This window comes from Platichthys flesus, chromosome 14 (genome assembly GCF_949316205.1).
Source record: "Platichthys flesus chromosome 14, fPlaFle2.1, whole genome shotgun sequence".
NCBI classification, from domain to species: Eukaryota; Metazoa; Chordata; class Actinopteri; order Pleuronectiformes; family Pleuronectidae; genus Platichthys; species Platichthys flesus.
The window spans coordinates 10,118,892-10,136,516 of NC_084958.1; the positions used below are offsets into that span (position 1 = coordinate 10,118,892).

Sequence of the window (17,625 nt, forward strand, 5' to 3'; positions counted from 1 at the left end):
GGAACAGCCATCTCCAGCATTACAGCAAATCTCCCCTTAAGACAATAAACAATGTTGCACTTAGAATAAAGAGTACAGAAGTTTATTTAACCTTTTTGCATGATTACAAAAGTTTGAATACATATAACAGACATAATAAAACCTTCCTTTCTATTTGGTTTGTTTTAGAAACAGAGTTTGAAACACTTGACTACTGTACCATTTCCAAATACCCAGCAGACCCGCTGACAACTTGAACCATTTGGATGGTTAAACACTCTGAAATAAATCAACCATTTAATTTAAACAAAGTAAATCAACAGGAGAGTTGACAGGTGAACGTTGTAGCGGTTGAACTAAGACGCTACAGATTTCTCCACCGGATCGACGAGTTCCTCTATCCGCACCAACACGCTCTCGATCATGTCAAACGTGTGCAGGGCCGAGTGCAGAGCCTGAGAGGACACAGTGACATTAGAACTGTACGAACACAATCAAACGCTATTTATATATGGGATATATCTGAAACCGTTGCTGACCTGAATCTGGGACTCCGACGTCACGTTTGGCAGCTTCTCGTCACCAACACTCAAAGAGAACTTCGACGACTCTGTGGAAAACACGTGATGTGAGGAAAATTATTTCTCATTTATGCTGGATGCGTATTTCGTAAACAATGACCGAGGTTATTTTGTTTTAGGGCAGACTATGTGAATTAAAAAAACACTTTTAACACGATGAAATATGAGGCGGTAATATTTTACTGTCCTCATGCATTTGCGTTGTTTTTAAGAAAAAGCACAGGAGTAGTTTGAGAAAGGTGGATCTGATAGATAAAATTATCATCAGTATAAATGAGGAAACACTGGTCTGACCTTTGGCCCGGTTCTTCTTGGTGTCGGTGGTGTGCAGCTCCCTCTCATAGTGTGCTCTCGACATGTTCACACCAACACGCAGAGGCTTCATGAACGTGTCCTCGAGCTTATACAGTTCAGTCCAGATCCCCGTCTGCAACAACACAAGACCATTATGAGAGTAGTTCATGTAAGACTCCACCGACCTGGAGCTTATACACACTTGGAATCATAATTATGTTGGTGAATAAATGTGAAAGGCTGAAAAAGTTTCTTGTGGTTGTTCTGTGTCCAGTTACACGTGTCTCTTTGCATCCCTTTTTCTTCAGTGTGCATCTATTTTTGTTTTGATGCTTGATTGATATGCATCTCTTTTTTTGTCCATTTAAATCTATTTTCATTTAGTTTTCCATCTCTTTATAGTCATTTCAAAAAGAAATGTTATTATACAGAGGTTCTGATCCCTGTTTCTGTGCCCAGCCGGTCCATTCAGATATCCATCCATGACCTTAAGATCCTGCAAATCAACCATAAACCCTATTTGTGGCTCAGGGGTGAAACATATCCACTCTCTTGTTCTCACCTGGTTCTCAGTCACTTTATCTCGGATGACCAGGTAACGCAGCAGGTTCAGCGACTCCATGACTCTGAAGAGAACGAGAATAAGACGAGCAAGAAAGTTAATACGAGAACAAAAACTAAATCCTCTGCTGTTTCATTCTGAAGCAACATCCTTCAAAACATTAACATTATGGAAACGTAAGGGTTTTGTGTATCTCATTAAACATAGTACGGTTCACATTTCAGTTCTTGCAGCAGAGAGAAACACAATAACTCTGACTTAGACAATTTCCTTTAACAGGATCTTGTGATATCAGCAAATGCTTATTATTTCACCTGCCTCCATGCTGGGATAGGCTCCATCCACCTGTGCAGTTTATAAAACAAATGAGGAGTGTTAGAGTGTGTTTGTGTGCTGACCTGTCAAGGTACTGCAGGAGGTCGGTCTCTGGTCCGTCTGGGAGAATGAAGACCTTACGCAGCAGAGGGAGCAGGTGAGCCCCCTGAAACCAGGTGTTACTGTTTCCCGGCTGAGGACAGAGACAAAGACAGACGTCACCGGGACTGACCACACTGACGTTTAGCTCAGAGTTACTGCACCAACCAAATCGAACAGACACCGTCACATCTAAAGAGGCTGAACTCACCTTCAATGCAAACTCGATCTGGTTCTTGATGTTTTTGATGATGTAGCCTTCGAGTCCTGAGTGTTTACTGGTCTTCAGCATGTACCTGAGAAAACGTTACCGGTTTAAATTCTTTATATTGAGGGGCGGAACAAAGAGAGACTTCACCGATGAGTTCGAAAGAGGAAAGGTGAACACTTACTGGAAAAAATTATACTTGGCTTCAGTGTCAAATTTGTCAACGCTCAGCTGGAACACCTTAAGACCTTTAGTTCTCTGTCGACAAGAAGGAAAAATTCATATATATCGATTTTCAAAGAGGGCTTAAACTACATTTAATACACCTGTAGAAAAAAGGGTCACTGCTAAAACCAATATCGGCAGTTACACATGTTAAGACTTACCAAATCGTTCCTTGGACATAGTGTCATAACCTTCAGCAAGTTCTGAAAAGGAAAACTGAAATTAATAACGCACACAATTCTAATCACATCAGAGTAGAAGCTGAGGTTTGAATGAATGTGAGTGGAGGACTGTGTTCACCTGAGGGACTGTGAGGAAGGATTTGATCTCCAGCAGATCAGCAGTCAGGCTGCTGTCCTCTACCCGCACCAGACTCTTCTCATACAGCTCCTGTGTGACGCGAAACACACTTGATTCAAACTCACACTTCCAACACTGACAGCTGACGTCCTCCTACTCACTGTACAGGGGACGGAGTCTGTTGATACAGATAAATGTGGCCTACATTCTGTTTCCACCCTCAGTGGTAAAGGTCAAGGAACACCACATTTCTATCCACTTCTTTTCTATCCAGTGATTCTCTCTGATGCTGCGTGAGCGGTACAGCCTCGTGAGGCGGCTGGTGAGCCCACGTGTTCTAAAACACAAATACACTGCTGTAGGATGTTACAAGACTTTATTAACCTCTGCCAAGGTTTTCTTTTTCATTTCATCTTTCCTTTGTACATTTGTTTGTGAGTCTGTTAGCAGGAATAAGCAAAAGCTATCAAGCCCATTTTCTTGAAACCTGGTGAAGGTCGGGTAAGAACCAAGAAATCATTCACTTTTGGGCCGGATTTCATTAAGGGGGCAGATCCATGACACTTTTTCAGTGTTCAACATTGCGAGACATCTTAATGAAAAACCAGGAATGTGTAGATTGCTAATATCTATGAACCGTGCAGATCCGGATGCATCTGATCTCAATACATGTACTCTATGTGCAAATAGTGATAATGTGGCCAATCAGCCTTGGTGGAGGTCTGTGCTCTCTGAGTGCTCTGTCAGTTTGTAGATGTTACTTTCCTAAAACCTGGGAACCACATCCCGAAATTTCGCAAGACTGAAAAGAAAAAACAACAACCCTCATCTTTGATTCAGTTTTTTCAGGTTGACTCACCAATCCTTTCTGAATCCTGGTCTCCTCAGTTCTGACACCAAAAAAAACATAACAAATATTCATGTGTATTTATTTAGAAGGGACTTAAACATGTGTACTTAAGTCAGATTTAGCGATGCAGGCTAGTTTTCATCCACAGTCCCTGGCAGATTTATGGTTAAGAAAAAAACATACACATTTTAATAGACTAAACAGAATCACATTGTAAATGTTATATTTAAAATCTGAGAAAATGGGTTGAGTCATTTCGATGTGTAAAGGAAAAATCATTCTAGAGAAATTCTCTGTGTAACTTTACTCCTGTGACCAGTTTTTGCTAAATTATGGCATTGTACTGATATAATGTAGTAATATGTCATAAAATAGATTATATTCACCTGGACAAGAGGAGGCAGATGTGTTCCATGTTGCACCGAAGAGAGAACACGGGACTGGAAAGACAAAGAGGGAGTTAGGAAACAATCCATCTATTCACAGAGTGTGAACTTTCATCTGTGTTGTCCCTGTTCAGCCAAGTCGGAAGAAACTAATACTTTCACCAACTTACCTGAAGACACAGGGGAAGGTATCTGCCGCCAGGTGATGGACGAACACCAGGTGAGAGAGGCTCGCCAAAGACTCTTTAGGATAACACACCTCCTCCTCCAGGAATCCCAGAACCTGTTTCCTCCTCAGCAGAGGCTGGTACACAAGGCTGGTTAGGGGCTCTCCGATAGCACTGAGGGTGTTCTGCACAAAACACACAAGTGACCCATCGCAACATTTCAACTGAAGTGACAGATCAACGTCCACTCATTCCAGAGTATGATAGTAAATATGTTTGCGGTTCATGTGATGTTTTATACCATAATCTCTGAGGCAAATGTCCTGAGAGGAGACACCGGCAGAGTGTCAGGATCTTTGAGATGTGCCTCCAACAACGGGTGACCTAGACTCTTCATGCAGCTGCAGAGCAGAAACACACGTTTACTTAACCAGGACACCATTATGATATCTATGCACCTTCTTATAATGTATTTTGAGATAATGTATTCTCTTTGAAAGTCTGAATTGTGAAACATTTCAAATTTCTCCCTCACAACTTCAGAAGTTCCGTGCGCAGCTCCTCTTCTTTATCGATGTCTTGCCCGATCGTCAGCTTGTTCGTGCTCTCGCTCAGCTCGTCGTTCATCAGGTTCTGTTTGACCTCGAGGACAAAGGGTCTGACAAAGGCTGTCAGGTCGGTGCAGCAGCGGCAAAGCGAGAAGACGTCATCCTCCTCCTGCTCCTTGGTGTGAGGTATAGGCAGTTTGGCCACCTGGTCCAGCACAGAGGACAGGGTCATGCCCAGAGACGAGGCCTTGCGGTCGCCCAGGCACAGCAGCACTAAGAAGAAGAGAGGTGGAGGTGGTGGAACCATGAAACGGATTCTGTACGAGTTTGATCGCATGAATATCAAAGTGTAGATCTAAAGAAATGTTTCCTACCTTTCTGTAGAGGGGTCAACAGCAGATGGAGACTTTCTGCAATGGTGACAGGGTCGTCCTGCTCCAGCAGCTCCAATAGACCAATCAGTAGCTCCTTGGGTCTGCAAGTCTGTTAAATCAAAGAGACTGTAAACTCAACACTCAAGACATTAAATGGCTCATATTTATCTCTTTTAATCGGTGTTTGTCAACGTTTTCGAAGCCTTTAATTAGCACGTAAATCTGCTACAATCAAAAACATGGATATCTTACTTTCTACAATATGTGACCATTACACATCTACACACTCATTGGTTTGGCGGTGTTTTAGATTGGATTATAATCTATATTTTGGACAGATCACTTTCACTACGGTGACACTGTGAGGAATCTATGGATCAGATAAGCAGACCTTCAGCAGGTGGTTGAAAATGGCGAGGCATTGAGGAAGGTTCCGGTTGTCTTTATTCAATAATACTTGAATAAGGGGAGGCAGCAGATTCCAGCCCATACATCTCACTATCTCCTACAGAAAGAAGGGTAAAAGAGTAATTTAGAGCTACACATTTAGAAACAAACACTGGTTCTGAAACGTTTAGCTGGGAGCAGCGTACCTGATTCTGTTCGTCCAGGACAATACTGAGGACCTGTGCAGTGTCTCCCTCCTCGATGCAGGTTCGCCCAGCAACAGTGAAGACGTTATGGTCCTCAGCGGTGTAGCTATCTTCAGGGAGTGCTTGCTGTGAAAAAAGAAAAAGATTCCAAATCGATTATCCACAGTCACTTTTTAAGAAAAAAGCCAAATATTTACTGGTCCTAGCTGGTTTATATCGTTCCATATTAAAATACCTTGAAGGTTCTGGATTGTTGATGCAAGAGAAACATTCAGCACTATTTTCTGATATTTCATAAATATAACTCCTTCTCTGATGAAATAAACTGCAGCAGTCAGTGAAATATCAATTAAGACCTCAAGGTCAATTTAGGACCTTAAGTAGCTGTTCTGGAGCTACTAGAGAAAAATTAAGAATATAACGCTGCAATGAAATATTGTTAAGTCAACTACTGTTTCCAATCTCAGAATATGAATCAGATTTACATCGAAGTACCTCTTCCATATACAAGGAATTTGCTTTGGTGAATGACAAACATATAAAATAGATAAAAAATACGCAATGAGGAAGAATGAAGACGGGAACCTAAAGTACAAGATAAATAAGTAAAAAGCAATACAATAAAATGAAGAGTATAAAAAAAGCTAAAGATTGTGCAAAAGATGTGCAAGTAGTCAATGGCATGTGCATTAATGTAACACATAATATCCATAAGGGCGGGGTCAGTGTCAGAGGCGCTGAACTTTTCCATGAGTGCTGTATGCGTTTCTGCGTAAATGTTCTTTTAATGTTGTGTATTTAAAAATCACGGTTTTCTAATCTCGGCCATTCCTGTTTCTATTTCATTCCTGAATGAATGGAGCAGGTTTTGCTCAGTGAACAAATGCATTCAGATCTCTTCTATCTCTTAAATGAAATGGCTCCACTGATTCAGGGTGACATGTGTAGAGTGAACCCTAGACAGATGGAGGGGTGTGTGCCGGTGGGTGGACGGATGAGTGTGTGGTGCACTCACACATCTCTGGACCACATCGCTGAGCTGCTCCAGAGCCATCCCTGCTGTCTCCATGTGTCTATCTTCACACAGCAATCCTCCTGAACAAACACACAAACTACACATCAGAGTAAAATTACACACTCGATCGTTATCTAATGGCGGAATCAGCAGTAATATGTGTGGACGTATGAGTGAAGTTAGGATCCAGGTCAGATGAGCCTGAGTTTGTTCTACAGTATAAACACAGGAGGAGATGAAAGATGCTAGTTTCAAATAACCACCATTAGCTTCGCTGTTAGCATGGAAACAAAGCTCCGTCAGGCTAACATGATGAGCCAAACACAGTCGCTAACAGTAAATACTGTCATCACATATAATAATGTTTCACGCGACAACAGACACCCACCGACACAACCTGTCACAGACGAACCACCACGCTCACTCACTCCTGTGCTAACCGGTGCTAAGGGCTGGGTTGTCCCTTCGCGCTTTCCGTAGAGGGAAATAAACGTCACGGGTCAAAGTTGAAATCCTTCCGAAAAACAGAAACATCATGGAGACGCAGCAGAGGAGGACATCTCACAAAACCTCCAAAAATGGTCTGTTTCTACTCATCAGTTTACCTTTCAAATGAATATTTAGCTTTATAATCACACAAGTCATGCTAACGCTAAATAAGTTTTAATATCGTCCCAAAGCTGTTCGTGTTGTAGCTTAAACACAAAGTGACTTGTTTTGAACATGTGAGCATTTCACTGTGTGGCAGGTGGAAAACGCGAGAAAGCGAGGACTGGTGAAGAAGAAGCAAGAAGGTGAGGAACCTCTTATTTCAAGCTAATGTTTCACCCGAGCTGCCTCAAGCTAACGCACTGCCTAATACACAATCCATTCAGATTGGAGTATAGTTGTAAACCTTTCAATTAATAATCTATATTCTAGAGATAACTGTCATAAAAGTAACCAATAAGTAATACTGTTCACTGTTTCAATGCATGTGATGTGTGTTGACGTCAGGAGGGAGGTAGTGACGGAGAAGCTGAGGCAGAGGCTGGACCTGGAGAGTCGAGCCCTGAAGGTGGTGGAGCGTCTCCTGGACGACAGTGTGGCTGAGGACTTCCTGGTTGACTGTGTACGTATCTCCCGAGTTCAGTAGTTCTCTATGAAGGAGGTCCAGGATTTATCCAAACACACATCGAACCCATAACCACCTGCCAGACGTGCCACCAGCTCCGAGACAGATTTCAGTGTCTCCATGTCCTGCAGGGTGATGTCTCTCATTCTGGGATTGAAGTCAAAGAAACAAGTTACAGTGATTTGAAATATGGTTCCCATGTTGTTTTATGTAGTGTCGTTTTATCTTCATCTTCAGTTTTTCACTCTTCGACAGGTTCATCTTTAAAGTGACATAGTTGTGTTCTCTTTTCTTCACAGGCCAAATTCATCACTTCAGCTAATTACAAAGACGCTATAGAGGAGAGAGTGATTGTTAAACTCTGTGGTTATCCCATATGTCCAAATAAACTGGGCAAGGTAAGAGCCTTTGAATCAGTCTTTGTAATCCTAATAGATTGTTTGTGTTTCATGCGTTTTAATATCTTTTTTCTACTGTTCACTTAGATCCCAACTCAACGGTATAAAATTTGTACAAAGACCAATAAAGTATACGACATTACAGAGCGCAAGGTAAGTGCTGCTAAATGTGTGTAAAATATATGTACACATCTCTAGGTTTGTGTTGATGACATGTGGTGACGTTCAAAGCATCGCGAGCCGGCCACACCACTTGACTGAGTCAGATAATGGTTCGCGGGTTTGGCGTGCAAATCGAAATATAAGGGGCAGCGAAACTCAATGGGTCCCCCCTTGTGTGAACTTGGGACTTTATTGCATGTTTGTTTGCAAAAAAAAAAAAAAGGACTGGAAAAGTTGTATATTTAAAAAAAAATAGATAAATGTTGTCTATATTTTACATGTTAAATTTTATCCCTAGTAACATAAGCACAGTCACATCACAACCCTCTGCCCAATTTGTTTTCACTTTCACTTTTGACACCGCCATTGTATCATAAAGACAGACACCATATTAATGAGTTCATAATTTATGTATTGGCGTCACAAACATTCATTCATTTATCAATTCAGAGCGTCACACACCAAAGCCATGGTTTCATTATAATCACTCTGCCTGTTTTACATGTATTGTCGACTTGATGGTTCAGTAGAGCAAATGAAGCAGCATGAGGCTTCGGCCCATGAGTGAACCAATTGGATGGAAAGCGTCAATGCTTCATGAAGCGTCATCTCACCATCACTATATATATTATATATATATATATATCTGAAGAAATTATTTAACCCTTTTCTATTTGTGTTTAGTGTTATTGCAGTAACTTCTGTTACAAAGCCTCGAAGGAGTTTGAACTACAAATATCAGACACTCCTCTTTGGCTCAGGCAGCATGAGAGGTACGTTGCTTTGTCTCTTCCCTAAAACACAACTATGACCTGATCATTACATATTCCGTCTATAGATATAGGTTTTATAATGTGTATATTCTCTATATTTTAATTTGCTCTCATTTTATTCTATTTTACTTTCACAAGTTAACATGTCTTCCTTATTTGCACTATCTACTCCTGTGACAAGTGAATTTCCTTGACGTTGGATCAATAAATCTGATTTTAATTTAACGTATCATATATATAATCAATTTCTGTATAATAAGGTCATGTGTTCACTTCCCTTATTCCTGACAGCCCTCAAGAAATTAAACTGCTGATGAGAGGAGATGGGTATGTTTCAGTGTTTATATTAGATTGTAAAGAATATCGTAAATGACAGTATATATAAGATTTGTTGCAGATGTGATTCTACTAACGATAAATAGTATTTTTAGATGTTTCTAAGTGTTATTAAGACTTTATGACAGATTTACTAATTCAGCCTTATACGTGTGTGTTCAGTGGGAGCTCTGGTGAGGTGGTGATTCTGTCAGACAGGCGTCTCCAAGAGGAGGACGTTGAGAATCTGCTGACCGCTGAGCCCGGGCAGCCTGACAGCTCCCGACCAGGTTGTGCTACTGGTGACCACAGCGACACCAGTGACGTGGAACAAGAACAGGACTTCGTCTCCAGCGTTGTGTCGCAGCGGCCTGGTCGCAGGGTGCACTGGGGCGCCCTGCCTAAACGCACAGATGAAGATGAGGAAGGAAAACAAGGGAAGATGGAGAGGAGAGAGAAAAAGAGCAGAGAGGGGGATGAGGAGGAGATCGAGCGTCATCAAAGTCAAAAAGCAGAGAAGGGAAAAATTAAAGAAGATGATCAAGGGAAAGAATTTCATGCACTGAAAACGGAGAATAAAGCTGATGCAGGAAAGCTGCATGTAAGAAATACTGAGGAAAAAGACTCGCCAAAGGAACCCAATGTGGAAGATGTTACAGCTAAGATTGATCTTTGTAGTTTGTCTGACACAGTCCCTCAAACAGTTTCCCTGTGTGTTGACTCAACACCTGCACAGGCAGAACCTGTAACACTGCTCATCTCTCCTCCACTTACTGACTCTCAACCCCCGGCAGGAAACAAACCCCTCTCCTCTTCAACACTAACCACCGCTCATCAGAGCAGCTGCAGCACAACAATGCTCCCCCAGCAAGGACTCGGCATCATCCAGGTGGGCATGAGTAAGAAAGGGGCAGCGGGGTTACGAGATCTACTCAAGAACCACACGGCTGCACCCAGACCCGACCCCACCCGGCTGAATCTCCTCGAGTGTTTGAGAAGAACCTTGAAGGAATGGAGCACGGAGGAAACCTTAAAATTCCTGTATGGGGCTGACCATTCACAAGGCTCTCCTTTCGCTGGTCTAAAAAGTCAGAAGGATGACGGAGAGGAGGAGCTGGATGAAGATGACTTGGAGGATGAGACCCCTGTAGAGGATTGTGAAGTGGCTGATGCAGCAACAGCAGCTCTATACTATAAGAAACTGAGGGAGGAGACAGAGCAGATGGAGCTCAGAGTAAAGGAGTTTTATAAAGGGATGTGGCCTGAGAAGATAGAGACTCCCAATGACAACAAGGTTAGTGGAGGAAAAGGAGGGATGAGAGGAGGGTTGTGGCTGGTGCTCCCTTTTTGTAAGACTCTGGTCTCATGGAGGAACTATATTGAAAACATAATGAGTAAACAGTTGATTGGTGCAGCACTAACTGTGTTGATATAGGGTCATTCCCTGTCTAATCATCACACTGTCACAGATCTTATTGAAAGTTTTCACATGGATTTGGTCCTTTGGGAAGAAAAACCTGACGATGATTTCATGTGTCTCATATATGATAACAAAATCTTATCTTTTTGGACAAACAATGTATTTTACTGGTCATTTCTCCCTAAATATAGATCAAAGAAGTGTTTCTCATCTCTTTTTAAAGATTTGCCCGCCCCATATTTATATAATCAGTATTTTATCCCCATTATATAAAATAATGCATTATAAATGATTGTAGCAGTTTTAAAATTGGTCTGATTTTACAGTGTCATGTTTTGGTCTTTGGTTTCTATGTTGTTGTTGAGACATCATTACTTATCTGAAGTGGCATCACATTACTAACTCCTCACAATGTGTACTTTGCTGACGGGTTCTTAGCTCGCTGGATAGTGTCTTCAAAGAAATATGCAACATGGTGGAATCTTATTTCAGTAAATTGCATTCAAATGGGGGCCATGGGGACCAGACTTTAGGCAATTTGACACGAAATGGCCCCATGCTGAGTCCTAACATGTGGTTTTCTTCCACCAGGTGACAGACCAGGACCAGGACACACCAGACCGAGCTCTGCCACTTGTTGACTCTCAATCTCAGCACCTCATCCAGAAACACATCACAGTGGAAAAGCTCACCAATTGGTGTGTATATTTGTGTTTCTTTCGGCTATGTGCATCTACTGCATTTCTTTCCATTTATTTGCTTTTATTTTGGACACCTATAGTCATCTAAAAAGTCCATGGCAGTGTATTGATGGGCTTTCTCAACTTTGAACAATCAATTATTTTGGTCCTCTTTCTATCTTGACTGGTAAATCATATTTCTTTCCATTAGGAGATACAAGGTTCAAACATGTGACAATATGTTTATAAATTGAACCACTTGATTACATATATTAATCAAATGTTAGCACTTTATAAAGTGTCTTCACCTTCAGAGGCCCCATCAGTTACTGGACAGTGCATTTAGTTAATGAACAGCGGGCAAAGGAGCTTGAAATCACATTCACACTAAAATCAAATTTTGTCCCTGTTGTTTTTGTCTCTTTATTCTTTGTCTTCTTGTATGTGTGTGTGTGTTTGGCAGTCTCAGAAACATTTTGGGTCCGCTGCATCTCACCATGAGTGACGTCTCTGCTGACCTGAACAACCTTGTCAAGACGTTCAGGTCAGTACAGCGAACCACAGACTCCCATACACCCTGTGGCCTGCCAGTCTACTTGCACTAGGACACCCGTCAACTGTCCTTACACGCATTTGTTTTTAATGCTATAGGTTTTTCTTACTTACCATACTCTGATTTTTAATTGTAATATTCAACATCTGTAGGAGACAAATCATCATGTTTCACATCAGCTCCATTACCAATCGAAGAACCAGTAGCTACGCCTGATTTCTGTGGGACGGTCTGTCTGCAGGCCTCCACTGTAGGGCTGTTCTGCTCACTGTTTCACTGCTGTGACATGTGAGATATTAACAAATCAATTTAATTTAAAGTGCATCTTAACATGCTCTGCCTCAGGTTTATAATTTTCATTTAGTTGTCTATCAGAATATACTTATATTCATTTATATTTTTTTATCATTATTTGTCTTAAACGGTACACTGCAAGGCACATTCTATCTGAAAAGCTCCATTTGAACTCTCTACCCACCTCACCAACACCCCCGCCTGCTCTGATTGGTCAGCTCACTCATCCATTTCTTTAAGTATGTGTCATCATGCTTACTGGTAACTCTAAACACAGCCGTAGGTAGAAATGGCATTGCTCATGCAGTAGGGGAATGGGATATTAAAAGTTAGGATGAACCTTCCCCTTTGCAAACAAGGCCAGAGGAGGATGTTTTACTCTTATCAATTTTTATCTTGTGGCTGTCTTGCATTTCTTGTGTAACATTATTATCTGTTAATCTCTACATCATGGTAAACACTGTGTGTGGGGGAACCAGTTAGTTGGTGAAACTTTGTTGAGAAACTAAATAATACAAACAAGGCGTATCAGGCCCATCAAGAATAATCTTTACTGAAAAGCACTAAGCCCAACATGGGCTCTTAAAATTCCTCAACACTGTGGGAAGACTTTAAGAACTCCGGTGCCCCCGACAGGTTTGAATGAACAACGACAACAAAAGGAGTCATCAATTTGTTGTGAGCCTTTGAATGCTTTTGTGGCCAAAAGCACAATGTTTTCAGGTTGTCCGTACGCCCGTCCCGTTCCTGTGAACGTGATATCTCAAGAAAACATAACTTAATTGACTTTGAGATCCAAAGGCCAAGGTCATGCTGGCCTCACAAATCTTAAACGTGATATCCTAAACAAGAATGAAAATTCTTTGTTGCCTCTTCATAAACCTTTTAAAATTAAGATTTTGGAAAGTTTTGGATGCCATTATACAAATTAAGCTGGCTTTCCCTTTAGTTTTTTTTAAAATGTCAACATAAAAAGTACTTGAAATTATTTCTTTGCCAGTTTGTCACAGTAAAATTACTTGAAACTTGTCACACAGATAGCGGGGGTCACCCTGAACATTTTTTGGATTATGGGCTATACAAATAAAATTAGATAAATTGATTGATTAAATTTCAGAATGTACATAACTTTTTATATGACTGTGATTTACATACATGTGTCATATGTGTTGTTAATTACATACATGCAGCACTGTTGTAAACATTTGCCTTATTAAGCCTTGTCATCTCTCTAAACACCAAGACCCTGAAATTTCATTATTGGAATTTGTGATTTTCCTCATTTGATATCTCTAAAAACTCCTTTTAAGAACATTTAATTTGTGCAGATTTGTTACTTAATAGAAATATAATAAATACCTTTTTAATAGTAGTAAGTATAGTGCTTTATTAAAGTAGGAATCAAATAATAAGGGTTAGGGTTAGGGTTAGTTAACCCTAATTTAAAAATTTAACTTGAACCTTTCCTGTAGAACCATACTGCCTACTCCCATCGGCTGGTTCGGATGTTTTCAACAGGATTGCTGTTGATTTAAATCTCTGTGTCAGTGATTTAAAAGCTGTACGAGCAGCAGAGTTAACACCTCCGAGGTCCGGCTTCCTGGAATTCTCTCTGAGGCCCCGCTGACAAGAGGCTGAAGCCATAGAATATACACGGAGCTGTCACAGCAGCATACATCACTGAAGTATTGCAGGCAATGTTTGTGGTGTTTGTTTGGCTCTCAAGCACATTTATTTTTCCATGATTATTTAACATCAGAAGTGGGTCATTTTTGTCACCTGCCCGGAGTGAGTTATGTTATGACCGGCAGTTTAATCTGCAGCACTGACCTGTTGCTTCTTCTTTCAACACCACAGGTTCAGCAACACAAACATCATCCACAAAACTCCAGAGTGGACCCTCATTGCTTTGGTGCTTCTACATCTGTAAGTCTACTCTGTGTGTGTGTGTGTGTGTGTGTGTTTGTGTGTGTGTGTGTGTGTGTGTTACTCCATCATTGTGAGGGTGCTCCATGACAGCTGCACAGCCTACTGCTCAACTGCCCGAGTCGTAGAAGAAGCAGGGAGACAGGGAAAAAAAGAATTCCAAGGAAATCCAGCCATATGTTGTGTGTCTGTGTGTGTTAGGTTTTGCTGATAGTTCATGGACAGTTCCGTGCTGCTCCCGTCTTGAGTACACACAGACACCTCAGAGCCTTATCTCCACCTGATTGCCCCTCTCTAGATCCGTGATGCAGGACAGACGGCACACACAAGCAGCCTTGTGCACTAACTAGTTAAATACAACCACACACACACACAAGCAAAATAGATATTTTAAATTGCCCGGGTGGGAAAACTTTCACCTGATGCTCGGCTCTATCTGATTTATGACCCCCTCAGCAGCCCCTGGTCAATTAACATCAGAATCATGATTTACTTTGTGGTCTCTCCTGAACCCAAACAATCGTAGGTTACACATATCATTGTTCAAGCCAAGGATTCCCGTGATGGCTTAATAATACATTGTATAAAAATGAATAGGCTGCAAAAGAGAGGTCCTGTTAATGGACTTTGAAATTGATGCGGACAAACTGGGTTAATATGAAATTTTGCTGTGATTGGAAATCCCTGAAAATTGAAGTGGTTTGTGTTGTATAAATCATTCTTTTGGGACACAAGTAGAAATGATTTTACATAATAATCTTTAACACTCTGTAATGTTCAGGGAATAAATTATGAATAGAAACAGAATAGTTTGAGACTTGTTATCTGTGCTTAATGACTTCAACCTGATGCAGGGGTTATATAAAGTCAACTGTTGATGATGAGAGAAATGTTTACCACTGTTTTTTAGATCAAATTGTATCCAGCCACTAAACGTACTGTATTTTTTACATGTTTAGTTGTTGTCAGTGGCATGAGGAGAAGCCATGTGACGGCTTCATGTCAGTTCGCTTCCATTTTATACGTCTGAGATATTTAACTCCTTTGGAAACATGTATTCTCTTCGTCACATGTCCCATTGGTACTCAATGATTTCATTAGTTCCTATTTAACTTCAAGCTTCTCCGTCCTTCCATTCCTCCATCATGAATTATTTGGTGTGCTGTCTTATCTGTCTGCTGCATGGCAGCTGTGGAGCTAGCCTGGCATCTTTTGTCCAGGCCAGCTGAATAATGGATACCCCCACTGCAACACTAGACCCCGGGGTGAACCGGAGATTATCCAGCAGTGCACCTCCACAGAGGTAGATGGAGCAGGTAGAGGGGGAGGAGGGGCGGGGGAGGAGGAGGAAGGGTGAGGAGAGTGATGATCAGCTAGAAAGGTTCCAAACTGGATTTAATCCGGCAGGTAAACAACAATCGAGAGTGGTTGATTTAGTTGAGAGGATGAGTCGATGGAAGTTGTTTAGAGAGGGGTTATTTATTTTGGTCTTGACCTTTACAGTAAAGAAATAAGGCGGACACACAAAAGGAATTATCCACATTACAATTCAACTGTCCAGTTCACTTTGAGCCTCAGAAAACAGGGGGAACTAAAATGACGGAAATATCTAAAAGGGTAATGTTATATATTTTGCTGTTTTGGCTCATGGACAGTTCCGTGCTGCTCCCGTCTTGAGTACACGCATACACCTCCGAGACTTATCTCCACCTGAGAGCCTTGTGCACTTACTAGTTAAATACACAAACACACGCAGTAGTTCCTCTGTATACATTCAAGCAAAATGGGTATTTTGCCCCGGGTGGGAAAACTTTCACCTGATGCTCGGCCCTCTCTGATTTATGACTCCCTCAGTGGCCCCTGGTAAATTTACATCAGAATCATAATTTACATTGTGGTCTCTCCTAAACCCAAACAATACACCTTAAGTGTTGAGCTGCTGGAGTTCCAGTAGTTAACACAAATCTATCCCTCCTAAAGCCAAGGAGTCCTGTGATGACATAGGACTGCATTATATAAAAGGGTATGGGCTGAAAAACAGAGGTCCTGGTAATGGACTTTTAAATGAATGTGGATAAGCTGTGACTGAGTTAATACAAAATGTTGATGTGATTAGAAATATCTCTGATAAGTGGAGTTGTTCACTCTGTAATGTTCATTGCAGAAAAAAAGAGTTTGACTTGTAGTTAAACTCTTCTCAATGTTATATATTCTTAAACCCCTTGATTTAATTTAAATCAACTTTGAATTGAGAGTTGACATTTTTAAATCCATTCAGGTGGTGCACAGACTCAAAACTAGAGCACATACGTCAGCCACGGCCCAACAGCCTTTTTCACTTCAATCAAGCTGCACCACATATCAAACACTCAAAGATATCACTTCCCTAAAAATAGGCCAGATTTTTTTTTCATCAAGATCCATGATGACTCCCTTGGAAAGAGTGAAAAAACGCCCCTAACTCACAATGTTAAACAAAGTGTTTTATGACTCTGTAAATCAACATGAACCCTGGTCGGCACTTTGCTGATTGGATTCTGTGGTGAACCTTGTTGACTGAAAGTGTGAATTTTAAGCCTGTGTCCATTTATGTTGATCTTTATTGTTTATCATTCATACACATATAATGCTCAGCACACAGTTGTGTATAATAGAGTGTGTTCTGTGTTCCAGGTTGTCGGAGGTGTCTCTGGTGGTAAGAGAGGCCCTTGAGATGACTGCATCAGTGGCGTATTTGAACACGATGATGGAAGAGCTCAGTCTCCAACAGCAGGATCTGTTGAACTTAGTCCGGCTGTTTAAAACCCCAGCACACTGACACACACACAGACAAAGGCATGGACAGATTAATAATTAATCGTCATGTCAGATTTCCAACTGAATTCTGTAAATGTGTTTTCCAGACTTTTTTCTGAAATGTTTATTTTTCTGAAATAAATTTGGTTCTAAAAACTGTAAAGACGAAAGCTTGTGTCTTTTTTGCTCCATGTGTTCTTCATCCAACATGAAAATGACACAAAGTCCATCACGCCACAATCTGATCTAGGATGTAGGCGTGGAGTCTGTTGATATTGCGGTTCAACATTATTGTATGTACACAATCTGTCAAGAGATATGAGCAAATCAGATCCCAGACTTCCCCGAGCACGGCCAAATAAATCACACCCAGCGTTCCGCCAGTGAAACCGTCATGTCGTCCCACTGCTGCTTGTTGCTGTGCTGGAAGAAACTTCTGCTGCAATAAACGTGACGCTATTTCTGCAGACTTCCTTCACATGAGGGTTTATGGTGCCATTATGCCATTTGTTATATGGGTATGCTACTGAAAATATTTGGTTTGGAACAGGTGGCGCACGCAACAAAACGTTTTCTTTCAGTGGAGATATAACTTTGAGCTGTCGTGTAGATTGTGGATGTGATTGATGGCCCCTGCATGTCTGAACACAGCTTCTCGTTTTTTTACAGTGAACAAACAATCAGAGGAGGCAGACAGA

The 17,625-nt window shown here is 41.2% G+C and overlaps 2 protein-coding genes across 3 annotated transcripts; one reads left to right on the plus strand and one right to left on the minus strand.

Annotated features, from left to right (window-relative positions):
- Window positions 1–60: 60 nt before the first annotated feature.
- On the minus strand, window positions 61–6,966 carry glmna (glomulin, FKBP associated protein a). 2 transcript variants are annotated; one of them, XM_062404200.1, is made up of 19 exons: window positions 6,885–6,966; window positions 6,497–6,593; window positions 5,482–5,607; window positions 5,280–5,393; window positions 4,889–4,997; window positions 4,502–4,787; window positions 4,268–4,367; window positions 3,970–4,151; window positions 3,800–3,853; window positions 3,423–3,453; window positions 2,564–2,653; window positions 2,425–2,466; window positions 2,223–2,296; window positions 2,042–2,126; window positions 1,815–1,924; window positions 1,417–1,480; window positions 855–987; window positions 519–589; window positions 61–434 (listed from the first exon to the last, which is right to left on the minus strand). In XM_062404200.1, exons 2-19 carry the CDS (start codon window positions 6,548–6,550, stop codon window positions 336–338), a joined length of 1,824 nt encoding a protein of 607 aa, XP_062260184.1. In that variant the 5' UTR covers window positions 6,551–6,593; window positions 6,885–6,966; the 3' UTR covers window positions 61–335. The 2 variants fall into 2 exon arrangements, with proteins under 2 accessions (XP_062260184.1, XP_062260185.1); XM_062404201.1 differs by having other exon boundaries at window positions 6,497–6,576; window positions 6,885–6,965.
- Window positions 6,954–17,090, plus strand: rpap2 (RNA polymerase II associated protein 2). The gene is made up of 12 exons (XM_062404196.1): window positions 6,954–7,077; window positions 7,245–7,290; window positions 7,493–7,607; window positions 7,910–8,008; window positions 8,096–8,161; window positions 8,855–8,943; window positions 9,235–9,270; window positions 9,442–10,552; window positions 11,270–11,376; window positions 11,822–11,902; window positions 14,063–14,131; window positions 16,805–17,090. The coding sequence occupies exons 1-12, from the start codon at window positions 7,032–7,034 to the stop codon at window positions 16,947–16,949; spliced, it is 2,010 nt and encodes a 669-aa protein (XP_062260180.1). The 5' UTR covers window positions 6,954–7,031; the 3' UTR covers window positions 16,950–17,090.
- Window positions 17,091–17,625: the final 535 nt, after the last annotated feature.

What these genes read in the sequence shown, in the direction of transcription:
- glmna (XM_062404200.1), bottom strand. Translation starts at nt 6,550, where the DNA reads ATGGAGACAGCAGGGATGGCTCTGGAGCAGCTCAGCGATGTGGTCCAG. An exon ending in GTTGACCCCTCTACAGAAAG is followed by an intron (nt 4,788 to 4,888) that starts GTAGGAAACATT and finishes TCTTCTTCTTAG; the next exon opens with TGCTGCTGTGCCTGGGCGAC. An exon ending in CATTTGCCTCAGAGATTATG is followed by an intron (nt 4,152 to 4,267) that starts GTATAAAACATC and finishes TGTTTTGTGCAG; the next exon opens with AACACCCTCAGTGCTATCGG.
- rpap2 (XM_062404196.1), top strand. Translation starts at nt 7,032, where the DNA reads ATGGAGACGCAGCAGAGGAGGACATCTCACAAAACCTCCAAAAATG. An exon ending in ACGACATTACAGAGCGCAAG is followed by an intron (nt 8,162 to 8,854) that starts GTAAGTGCTGCT and finishes ATTTGTGTTTAG; the next exon opens with TGTTATTGCAGTAACTTCTG. An exon ending in AACCTTGTCAAGACGTTCAG is followed by an intron (nt 11,903 to 14,062) that starts GTCAGTACAGCG and finishes TCAACACCACAG; the next exon opens with GTTCAGCAACACAAACATCA.